The sequence below is a fragment of the Nerophis ophidion genome, linkage group LG19 (genome assembly GCF_033978795.1).
Source record: "Nerophis ophidion isolate RoL-2023_Sa linkage group LG19, RoL_Noph_v1.0, whole genome shotgun sequence".
NCBI classification, from domain to species: domain Eukaryota; kingdom Metazoa; phylum Chordata; class Actinopteri; order Syngnathiformes; family Syngnathidae; genus Nerophis; species Nerophis ophidion.
The window spans coordinates 20,202,036-20,214,535 of record NC_084629.1 but is presented as its reverse complement, the minus strand read 5'-3'; the positions used below and the strand labels follow the sequence as shown (position 1 = coordinate 20,214,535).

Sequence of the window (12,500 nt, the reverse complement as noted above, 5' to 3'; positions counted from 1 at the left end):
AAAAAAGTAATATTTGTGTATTTTTGTCATTTTAATTATTTTAGGAACATTTTGGGCTTCACGGTGGCAGAGGGGTTAGTGCGTCTGCCTCACAATACGAAGGTCCTGCAGTCCTGGGTTCAAATCCAGGCTCGGGATCTTTCTGTGTGGAGTTTGCATGTTCTCCCCGTGAATGCGTGGGTTCCCTCCGGGTACTCCGGCTTCCTCCCACTTCCAAAGACATGCACCTGGGGATAGGTTGATTGGCAACACTAAATTGGCCCTAGTGTGTAAATGTGAGTGTGAATGTTGTCTGTCTATCTGTGTTGGCCCTGCGATGAGCTGGCGACTTGTCCAGGGTGTACCCCGCCTTCCGCCCGATTGTAGCTGAGATAGGCGCCAGCGCCCCCCGCAACCCCGAAAGGGAATAAGCGGTAGAAAATGGATGGAAAAAAAAAAATGGAAGGAACATTTTGGTGGTGCATTAATTTCACATTACAATGTTCGCTATTTCCTTCAACAATACGTATCACTAATCATGGCAGACTTCATGAAAGTCAACAATGACTTATTTGGGGAAAAATATGTTCCAGACCTTTGTATTCCTGCGCGTGGGCATACGGACGATGAGTTACAAGTTTTATATAGAAATACAAAATACGTGCATAATAAAGTGATCACTTACTGTACACTGTCTGCTCCCTCTACGATTTTGACTGATGTGTTGTTTATATTTTCCTGTTTGGATGAAAAATGTGTTTTATTCCTTGCACAGGTTACCAAAAAAAAAAATGCGGGAGCAAATGTCTGACTTTTTGTGTCTGCCTCGCCATCTCTGGGTCTGAGTTGAATGCCAAAGTTGACCAACTTTTCGGTTTATGGCAACAACTTTTTACGATACAAGTGATTTGCATATTTTGTATAGAGGTCTTTAATATTAATCCAAAAATAAATTAGCCCACCTCTTCTTTTTTTTATCCCCAAAGCTATTGAGTGATACTAGTCGTAAGTAATAACTTTTTGTGCTGTGGTTCCATCCATCCATTTTCTTCTGCGTATCCGAGGCCGGGTCGCGGGGGCAGCAGCCTAAGTACGTTGGGAAGACTATGTCTCCCAGCTGGCCTGGGAACGCCTTGGGATCCCACAGGAGGAGCTGGACGAAGTGGCTGGGGAGAGGGAAGTCTTGGCTTCTCTGCTTAGGTTGCTGTGGTTCATTGCGCTAAATTACTTTTTTTTGTCAACAATGTCCTTTTATATGTGTGTGTCTCAATAAAGTGCGAATAGAATTTAAAACAACAAATGTTTTATAAATTTAACAGAGACCGCGCTAAATTTTTTGTTAATATTATCTTATTCTATTTTCTACAACTCTAATATGTATTTGATGACATTGGAAGTCACTGGACTGCTGTTTACAGTTACGCCACCAGGAGAGATTAGATATAATGTACATGTTGCATACTCCGGTGCAGTAATAGGCGCTATAGTAAAAGAAGAAGAAGAAAGGCTTCCTGCTTCCACGTGAGAAGAAGAAGAAGAAGAAGAAGCAGACCTTATGTTTGGACACTACCGCGGACGTAACAGTGTGGATAATCTCTCATTTTTACAGGTGTGTTGAGTCGTTTATTGTGTTAAAAACTGCACTTTATTCATTATTGGTGTCAAAATAGACTCGACTCGTCTCAGTGAACTTTGAAACTTGTCAGGCTAGCTTAGTTTAGCTCGCTAGTTAGCTTAGCTTGCTCGCTGCTATTAAAGAGACGCGGATGTATCAATACATTGCTCAGCAGAGATCGAATATGAGTGCATTTCATGTGATTGGGTGAAAATGTGCGAAAGAAGGGTAGCAGGGTACAAGGAGGAACTTTCTCGAACAAAAGAGGAGAAGGAGCGACAACGTCAACTACTGGACGCTGTTTTCAAGAAGCCTCAAGCTGTGTTACACAAAACAGGTTTGTTTACTTCTTACTCTCACATGTTTACTAACTTTATATTTAGTCATTAAAATGAAAGAACACATTGAATAACTTTACCGAGTGTTGGTATATTGTCCGAAATGGAGCAGGAAGAAGAAAAGCTAATTTATTCCTACCCCTTAAACCTAATTTATTCCTACCCCTTTCTAACTCATATACGTTTATATCTATTTATCTATCCATCTATCCATCTATCTAATTATCTATCTATCTATCTATCTATCTATCTAGATGGATAGATATATCTAGATCCATATATAGACATTTATATATACTGTATATATATGTATATAAATTATGTATGTATGTCTTTATAAACGTATACATATAGATCTATATACAAACCCCGTTTCCATATGGTTTGGGAAATTGTGTTAGATGTAAATACAAACGGAATACAATGATTTGCAAATCATATTCAACCCATATTCCGTTGAATATGCTACAAAGACAACATATTTGATATTCTAACTGATAAACATTTTTTTTGTTGCAAATAATCATTAACTTTAGAATTTGATGCCAGCAACACGTGACAAAGAAGTTCGGAAAGGTGGCAATAAATACTGATAAAGTTGAGGAATGCTCATCAAACACTTAATTGGAACATCCCACAGGTGTGCAGGCTAATTGGGAACAGGTGGGTGCCATGATTGGGTATAAAAGCAGCTTCCATGAAATGCTAAGTAATTCACAAACAAGGATGGGGCGAGGGTCACCACTTTGTAAGCAAATTGTCGAACAGTTTTAGACCAACATTTCTCAACGAGCTATTGCAAGGAATTTAGGGATTTTACCATCTACGGTCTGTAAAATCAAAAGGTTCAGAGAATCTGGAGAAATCACTGCACGTAAGCGATGATATTACAGACCTTTGATCCCTCAGGCGGTACTGGATCAAAAACCGACATCAGTGTGTAAAGGATATCACCACGTGGGCTCAGAAACATTTTTTAAAACCACTGTCAGTAACTACAGTTGGTTGCTACATCTGTAAGTGCAAGTTAAAACTCTGCTCTTCAAAGCAAAACTCACTTATCAACAACACCAAGGAACGCCGCTGGCTTTGCTGTGCCCGAGCTCATCTAAGATGGACTGATGCAAAGTGGAATAGTGTTCTGTGGTCTGACGAGTCCACATTTCAAATTATATTTGGAAACTGTGGAAGTGGTGTCCTCCGGAACAAAGAGGAAACTAACCATCCGGATTGTTGTATGCGCAAAGTTCAAAAGCCAGCATCTGTGATGGTATGGGGGTTTATTAGTGCCCAAGGCATGGGTAACTTACACATATGTGAAGGCACCATTAATGCTGAATGGTCCATACAGGTTTTGGAGCAACATATGTTGTCATCCAAGCAACGTTATCATGGACGCTCTGCTTATTTCAGCAAGACAATGCCAAGCCACGTGTTACAACAGCGTAGTTTTGTAGTAAAAGAGTGCGGGTACTTTCCTGGCCCGCCTGCAGTCCAGACCTGTTTCCCATCGAAGATGTGTGGCGCATTATGAAGCATAAAACACGACAGCGGAGAACCCGGACTGTTGAACGACTAAAGCTCTACATTAAACAAGAATGAGAAAGGATTCCACTTTCAAAGTTTCAACAATTATTTTCCTCAGTTCCTAAACTTTTTTTGAGTGTTGTTAAAAGAAAAGGTGATGTAACACAGTGGGGAACATGCTCTTTCCCAACTACTTTGGCACGTGTTGCAGCCATGAAATTCTTAGTTAATTATTATTTGCAAAAAAAAAATAAAGTTTATGAGTTTGAACATCAATTATCTTGTCTTTGTCGTGCATTCAATTGAATATGGGTTGAAAAGGATTTGTAAATCATTGTATTCAGTTTATATTTACATCTAACACAATTTCCCAACTCATACGGAAACGGGGTTTGTATATATATATACTGTATATAATGTGTATATATGTATATAAAAATGTGTGTGTGTGTATATTTATGTATATGTATGTGTGTTTATATATATATATATGTATATATGCAGTGTTTCCCACAGGTCAGGCATCTATATAATTACAACACTTTATGTACATATTTATATACATATTTATATAATATTTACATATTCATATAATATGTAACTACAAGCTCCATTCACAGACAGAGTCCCAGTGATGTCCGACTTCAATGATTACCTCTCACAATACCATCATTTAAGTCCCCACATGACTATTGCTGGATAATTACTATACAGAAACGCATTTAGTGGACATTGAATCCCTCAACAGTGTACAAACGGGTTATTTTCTGGCGCATTTAAAAATCAATAAACTTGCATCAGCAATTAAAACATCTTTATGTGGTACTGTCAAAATTAAAATAGCAAAAACATATTAAACTTGAAAAAATAAAGAAATACAATATTTGAACTCACAATTCGTAGAACCTATTCAAGGTTGTATAAGCCAGTGGTGCCCCTTGTGGTCACCTGATTTGAGTGGAAATGGTGGGCATTTCCCCATTTCATCGCTGACATTGTCTCACAAGATGTAGTTTCACTTTAAATATCCCTATGGAAAATGGCTTTGCAAATATATGTGTTGTTTTGTTTAATCATAAAATATGCAGATGAGGTGTGTTGGCTGAGTTCTTGAAGTTTACTCCTCAGTGTTTTCATCAATAACCTCCAGCTGGCGGCATGGCTACATTGGCCATGCTCTTCACTACTCTGGCATGCTGGGTAATGGAGTTCTTATGTTTACCTTGCTCATAACATCACAATATATATATATATATATATATATATATATGCCACCTAATCAACCTTTTTTTGTGCTTCCTGCTAAGTTGCAACTCGTGATTGGATACTCACTTTGGAATGACAAGTGAGTATCCAATCACTGTCTCAGTAACATCAGGCTTCCTCGAGAAGCTATTGTAAACAACTTGTGATTTGATTGGCTATCGCAACTATCCATCAACTCTGTGTGTTCTCAAAATCATACCTAACGGTCCTAGTGAGTATCCAATCACAGGACACATAAATGTCACGTGCAACGTGATTCCAGATAAAAGGCCTTACTGACAACAACTCCTGATCTGATTGGCTATCGCAACTGTCTATCAACTGTTTGTGTCCGTTCACCTAGAGTGCATAGACGTCTGCATTGTTGATTCTGAAGGCTAAGGGCAGATTTCGTACATCATGGCAACATCAGCTATCTGAATTCTGATTGGATACAAACTCTAATTAAAACAATAGCACTGGAAGGAGCATAATATGACATGAAGAGAATATGAATATGTTTTAATATTTAGGGAAAGTAAATAAAAAAATACTTTTATCTTTAATTATGATCATGATTTCTGGTTATGTTAGGACATCAGAAAAGGCCTTGCTGCTCCTGTCAGCCCACCACTGATATATAGATATATCTATAATTAAGGGGTTTTTATGTTCTCTATATCCAACATTATGTATTATTCTAACTGAGCTCTTTGGTATCAACGAAAGTGTACTTTTGTAGTTATTTTCCCATATTTCTACACAGTAACACAGATGTAGTAACACTAGCGAGCAATTGAGTATGAAGGGATTTTTGATCTAGATTAGAACATGTTTTGCTTTATTCATTATTGAAATATTTCTTGCCACTTTGTTGTATATTTTTATGTGAGACGTCCAGTTCATTTCATCATCTTAATGTTTTATCCCCCAAAAATTTAGTCTCCTTTACCCTGTCAGTTTCTACTCCGTGTATTTGTACTTGTGTCTGACTTTCTCTTTTGCTGTTACCGAATAGCATTATTTTAGTTTTACTGAGATTCAAAGATAGTCTGTTTTCATCAAAACATCTGTTTAATTTGTTCATTCGGTTATTTGTTTTATGTTGTGGGTGTTCTCTCCTGTACAATACCTGGTTGTGACAGCTGCAATTCATACTAACTTTACGTCCTTTGTAACTTTTCAAATGTTGTTCATGTCGAGACCAAGCAATTTTGGTCCAAGTATTAACTTTTATTAGCAATAAAAGCTAAAAAGATTTTTTTTTAAATCCTCGGATTTAGTGGTTTCTTCTGGACGCTTTACTTTCATTTCTTTTCTCGTGTAAAATTCTGCTTTTGAAGGAGTGGCGGCATTTATTGTGCTGTGGCAGACTGCCATAACCAATGACATGTAGGGGAAACCCTGCATTTGCATATGGCAGTCAGCAAATGTTATGACTGCAGCTGTTAATTGTTATGGTATTGTGGGATGGAAACAAACCTGAATTTCAGTCTAATGCTGTCACCATATGTGGTTTATTTTATCGCCAGTAGATGGCACCTTTGTACTACTTTCATCATGTTTCACAGGTAAATGCATTGATAGATAGAGATAGATAGTACTTTATTGATTCCTTCAGGAAAAATTAAATTCCAGCAGCAGTGTACAGAGTTGAGATCAATTTTAAAAAAGTAAATAATGGGGGTTTAAATGGAAACAAAATAGAGAAATATTACAATAACAATAAAAAATAAAAAGCAACAATGGGAATAAATATATAAAAGTAAAATAAGAATATAGCAAGAAGAAGTAGGCAGTAGTGACCATGTTATGAAAACGTATTGCACTGTTATTGTTTTGCATCCCCTGTCATCCTTGTACCCCCCGCCCCAGAGAGGAGTTGTACAGTCTAATGGCGTGTGGGACAAAGGAGTTTTTTTAGTCTATTAGTCCCGCACTTGGGATGAAGCAGTCTAGCACTGAACAGGCTCCTCTGGCTACTGATAACGCTATACAGAGGGTGACTGGCATCATCCAGGATGCTCACTAGTTTGTCCACAGTCCTCTTCTCTGCCACCGTCACCAGTGAGTCCAGTTTCATTCCGATTGTAGAACCGGCCCGCCTGATCAGTTGTGCTGTAAATTGAGAGATTTATATTAATGTATAGTTTTGTTTTGTTTTATTACAGAAGTACAACTGTGCTACTACCATTTTATAAACTATACTGCACCATTATACTGTATAGATGTGTTGATGGGTTCTGACTGACACACCATCTTGTACATGTATTGCCTTAAACGAATGCATACATCGATCATTAACTAGCTGGACACCAGCACCGGCAGGTGTGTTAATATAAGCGAGTGTCTAATAAAGATGGTCGCTGTCATTCTAAAGTTTAACATGGAGAAAGGAAGACTGCCATGATTTCTTTATAAAGATTCGGCTTCATCTCGACATCAAGCATTAGAGCAGTCGAGTACGAGGTCAAAGACAAACACATTTCCTGCCTTCACAATAAAATGTTGTGCTGATCGGACTGCAAATGTAACAATTTAGTAAGTTTACAATTGTATTGCTTGTTAAAAAATAAGAAGGTTTTCATACCGTTTGTATCACCGTATTTTTCAACAATAAGTCGCAGTTTTTTTCATAGTTTGGCCAGGGGTGCGACTTAGACTCAGGAGCGACTTATGTGTGAAATTATTAACACATTACCGTAAAATATCAATTTATTTAGCTCATTCACTTAAGAAACTAGACGTAAAAGATTTCATGGGATTTAGCGATTAGGAACGACAGATTGTTTGGTAAACGTATAGCATGTTCTATATGTTATAGTTATTTGAATGACTCTTACCATAATATGTTACGTTAACATACCAGGCACGTTCTCAGTCGGTTATTTATGCGTCATATAACGTACACTTATTCAGCCTGTTGTTCACTATTCTTTATTTATTTTAAAATGCCTTACAAATGTCTGTTCTTGATGTTGGGTTTTATCAAATACATTTCCCCCAAAAATGCGACTTATACTCTAGTGCAGGGGCCGGCAACCCAAAATGTTGAAAGAGCCGTATTGGACCAAAAATACAAAAAAAAATCTGTCTGGAGCCGCAAGAAATTAAAAGCCATACTACATACAGATAGTGTGTCATAAGATATAAATTGAATTATGAGGACTTAAAGGAAACTAAATGAGCTTAAAAATAGCTACAAATGTGGCATAATGATGCAATATGTACATATAGCTAGCCTAAATAGCATGTTAGCATCGATTAGTTTGCAGTCATGCAGGGACCAAATATTGATTATCACTCCACACAAGTCAATAACATCAACAAAACTCACCTTTGTGCATTCATGCACAACGTTAAAAGTTTGGTGGATAAAATGAGACAGAAAAAGAAGTGGCATAAAACACGTCCGAGAAAGTCGGAGAAAGTTATACATGTAAACAAACTACGGTGAGTTCAGGGACCGCCAAAATTAGTAAAACAAAACGGCGCTCGCCAAATACTCGAATCAGTGAAGCATGTTTAATATAAACAGTGTGTTTTATAACAATTAGGGAGGTTTGTGTCATGTTTGTCCTCCTACAGAACCAAATTAAAACAAATATGTTTTATTCCCCTCATCATTTCCATTTTTCATACATTTTTGAAAAAGCTCCAGAGAGCCACTAGGGCGGCGCTGAAGAGCCGCAGCCGCGGGTTGCCGACCCCTGCTCCAGTGCGACTTATATATGTTTTTTCCTTCTTTATTATGCATTTTCAGCAGGTGCGACTTATACTCCAGACCAATTTATACTCCGAAAAATACGGTATACAGATCCATTGCTTGCTTGCGTTTGTTGAAAAATACCTAAGAAGAGGAATCTGAAAGAATAAACTAATATTGATTAGTATTATCAAGGAAACATCGTATTGCTCTATTTCATTTTCATGTTGGTGTTTTTTTTTTTGTTTATTCAATTTCTACGAAGTAATTCGAGCCCATTAAAAAGCAAGCTGCTGACCACAAATGGTGCTTGGGCCGCACTTTGAAGACCAGACCTGGTTTATTTACATATGTTATCTCCCCCCCACACACACCTAAATTATGCAATTTAGTTTGGTAAGCATGAAAACAGTCTTTCAATTAGAGATTTTTAAATTCCAACTTGAAACAGTTTTTTCATAATCTCCACAATGAAGTTACAGTAAAACTAAGCACACAAAGAAAATAACATGGATTTACACAGGAAGTACAAATACAAGAACGAATTGTGTTGAATCAACAACACAGTTTCGTATCAACTAAAAAAAAGCAATACAATTATACAGGATAATGGTTGGCACTTATGCCGCTAGCTTAATGCTAACATACAATTGAATATCCTATTGACAGTCTTCCAAATTTGATTTTGTCTTGGTAAAAGCACACTTTGAGATAGAAGCCAGGACAGATGATGTGTATTCCTCCATGTCCTCTTCTCCATCCTGTGTGATTGCTGCTCTGAAATCTACCAGTATGTGCACTAAAAGCAGTTCCGGAGCACAGAAGCTGTGTCATTGGGCTACAAAGTGATACTCCTTAATTTGGGTCTGGACCTTTCACCAGAGGACAGTAGCTGTAAAAACCAAGGCTGTGCTCTGTATGTGACATGTGTGTTTGTAGGTATGGGTACAGAATTCAGTACTTTTATAGGTATCGACCAAAGTCTGTCGGTACTACTGGGTACCAATTCATGTCAAATCAAACGGTGCCATTTTCGATACCTTTGTGGCATGTGACACCATGACATAACTCATTTTACCCATCACACTTTCCACTTGTAAAATAGTTCTTTTCATGTATTATGTAATATTCTACATGTCTGAGTGAAAATGTCTTGTTTTTGTTTGTGTCTTGCAGATGTCCCGCACCTGATTGGATGTCCGCAAGAAAGTTTCACTATGTCGCAGGGGGGGAACTCAGAGGAGGAACAGCCCCCTCATTTTAAAGAGAAAGAGGAGGAGCCACGGCGCCAACACAATAAGGAGGAATACAAAGAGCCACAAACTTGTCACGTAAAACAGGAAGAGGAGTATCAACAACCCAACCACTTTATAGAGGAAGAAGAGGGAGAATGTCTTCTCGGGCAGGAGGAGGCTGATCTCACCAAGTTTCCACTGACTGATGTCTCTGTGAAGACTGAAGACCATGAAGACAAACCACCTGAGTCTTCACAGCTTCATCCCAGTCCAAGTAAGCACAACATCCAGATATCATCTTATACAGTGTCCCCAACCACCGGGCCGCGCACAAGGAATTAGAAAAAAAAAAGTTTTTATTTTTAATTTGTATTATTAAATCAACATACAAAACACAATATATACATTATATATCAATATAGATCAATGCAGTCTGCAGGGATACAGTCCGTAAGCACACATGATTGTATTTAAAAAAAAACAAAAAAAAAACCCTGGTCCGTGGGACAAATTTTCAAGTGTTGACCGGTCCGCAGCTACAAAAAGGTTGGGGACCACTGATCCAATATAATGTTTGTAACGTTTTTTTCATCCTGGGTCCAACACATTGGAAATATTTTGTCACTAAGGAGCACTCTCCTAGTACCACCCTAACGACCAACATTAAAATAGAGTAGTGCGGTAGGCCCAAGTACGGCTGGGCGATATTGCCTTTTTTTAATACCGCAATACTTTTAGGCCATATCGCAATATACGATATATATTACGATATTTTGCGTTAGCCTTGAATGAACACTTGATGCATATAATCACAACAGTATGATGATTTTATGTGTCTACATTAAAACATTCTTCTTCATACTGCACTAATATATGCTACTTTTAAACTTTCTTGCAGAGAAGGAAATCACAACTAAGTCAAGTTACCAAAACTGAATGTATTAAAGTTATTAGCAGGTGACTTTTCAAATGATGCTACATATTAGCAGTAATTCTACTTTTGGTAGCAACGCTTGTGCCCCATCACATGACGAATTAAAGTTGTCTATTCGAAATATTCCCGCTTGTAGCGGAACCACCGCCAGACGATGTTCCCCGTGCTGTTTTTCTTGGGAATTAATTCTTTCTTCATTTGTTACGAGATTCGCACTTTCTTTCTCTCGCAACAACCCGCTAGCATCACAGCTAATGTTAGCCACGCTGCTACCTCTCTGCTGGGCGAGGGCGTATACGTATGACGTGAAAGTAAATGACGTATGTATGTGCGCCTGCTTGTCTGTGAGGAGACACAGGAAAGATCGAGGAGAGTGTAATGCCCGCAGCTGCGTGACAACGTCTACTCGAATATTACGATAGTCATTTTCTATATCGCACAGAGACAAACCCGCGATATATATCGTATATCGATATATCGCCCAGCCCTAGGCCCAAGTATCCATTAAAACATTTAACAAGTTTATTGAATATTTTTGACCACTCTAACATTACACACAGTTTGAAGCAGAACATTGTGAATGTAGGAAAATGAAACACTGTGCTTTAATCAAGTGCTTCTTTGGCGTACCACTAGATTAAGCATGCGTACCATTAGTGGTACAGTTGGAGAATGCCTGGTCTAAAAAAATAAACAACCTGCTGTTCAATATGAGGACAAATAAACAACTTTCTAAGTTTGGTCTCCTGAAACCACAAGAATTAAAACATAACAGTTACTAAAATAGATTTATACATTGCTTTTGAAACATCACCTTGTTAATAAAAATGTGTTAAACCATCTTTATAATTCACCATAATTCTTATTTGTCCCGAAGACATCCAGAAGCTGATTGGTCATCAAGAAGAACCTCCCTTTCTTTTGCTGGAGGGAAGCTCCCCTTTGAAGCAGGAGGATCCACAGCCCTCCCACATTAAAGAGGAAGAAGATAATGTCTGGATCACTCAGGAAAGAGAGTGTCTTCTAGGGCAGGAGGAGGCTGATCTCGCCAAGTTTCCACTGACTGTTGTCTATGTGAAGACTGAAGACCATGAAGACAAACCGCCTGAGTCCTCACAGCTTCATTACAGTCCAAGTGAGGAAAAGAGAGAGGTGGAGCCTCTAAGCAGCAGCTCACCAAAACACATGACAACAGAAGCTGATGGAGACCACATTGGAGGATCACAAGTAGACAACCTCTTAGCTCCACTATCAGATAGTGACGACTCAACATCACATGTTAATGTCAATATGGAATCACACATGAAAACACACACAGGGAAAAAAACGTTCGATTGTTCAGTTTGCGGTAAAATATTCTCCTTAAAATGTAATCTTCAAACACACATGAAAACACATACAGGAGAAAAACCTTTCATGTGTTCAGTTTGTGCTAAAGGCTTTGTTAAAAACTCTGATTTGACTCGACACATGAGGACACACACTGGAGAAAAGCCTTTCAGTTGTTCAGTTTGCAGTAAAAGATTATCTCACATATATCATATGCAAAGACACATGAGAACGCACACAGGTGAAAAACCTTTCAGTTGTTCAGTTTGCGGTAAAATTTTCTCTGATAAACATAATATGCAAGTACACATGAGAACACATACAGGAGAAAAACCCTTCATATGTTCAATTTGTGCAAAAGGCTTTGTTACAAAGTCTGAGTTGTCGTGTCACATGCGGACGCACACCGGTGAAAAACCTTTTGTTTGCTCAGACTGTGGCAAAACGTTTTCGCAAAGAAAAACGATGCTCTCGCATATGAGAATACACACAGGGGAAAAACCCTTCAGTTGTTCAATTTGCGGTAAATTTTTCTCCCTAAAAAGTAATGCGCAAATACACTTGGCAACGCACACAGGAAAAAAACCTTACA

The 12,500-nt window shown here is 38.2% G+C and overlaps 2 protein-coding genes across 2 annotated transcripts in view; both read left to right on the top strand.

Annotated features, from left to right (window-relative positions):
- LOC133538153 (gastrula zinc finger protein XlCGF57.1-like) overlaps positions 1–668 on the top strand; it is an 11,311-nt gene extending 10,643 nt beyond the window's left edge. Inside the window, exon 2 of the mRNA XM_061879501.1 lies at positions 1–668. This exon is cut by the window's left edge and continues 1,677 nt beyond it. The gene's annotated coding sequence lies outside the window, so the exon portion shown is untranslated.
- An 807-nt stretch (positions 669–1,475) lies between these two features.
- Positions 1,476–12,500, top strand: part of LOC133538147 (gastrula zinc finger protein XlCGF57.1-like) — a 12,335-nt gene continuing 1,310 nt past the window's right edge. The window contains exons 1-4 of the mRNA XM_061879492.1: positions 1,476–1,588; positions 1,822–1,931; positions 9,587–9,919; positions 11,457–12,500. The exon at positions 11,457–12,500 is cut by the window's right edge and continues 1,310 nt beyond it. Of these exons, the coding sequence (XP_061735476.1) occupies positions 9,628–9,919; positions 11,457–12,500 (1,336 nt within the window). The 5' untranslated portion in view covers positions 1,476–1,588; positions 1,822–1,931; positions 9,587–9,627. The remainder of the gene's footprint in view (positions 1,589–1,821; positions 1,932–9,586; positions 9,920–11,456) is intronic.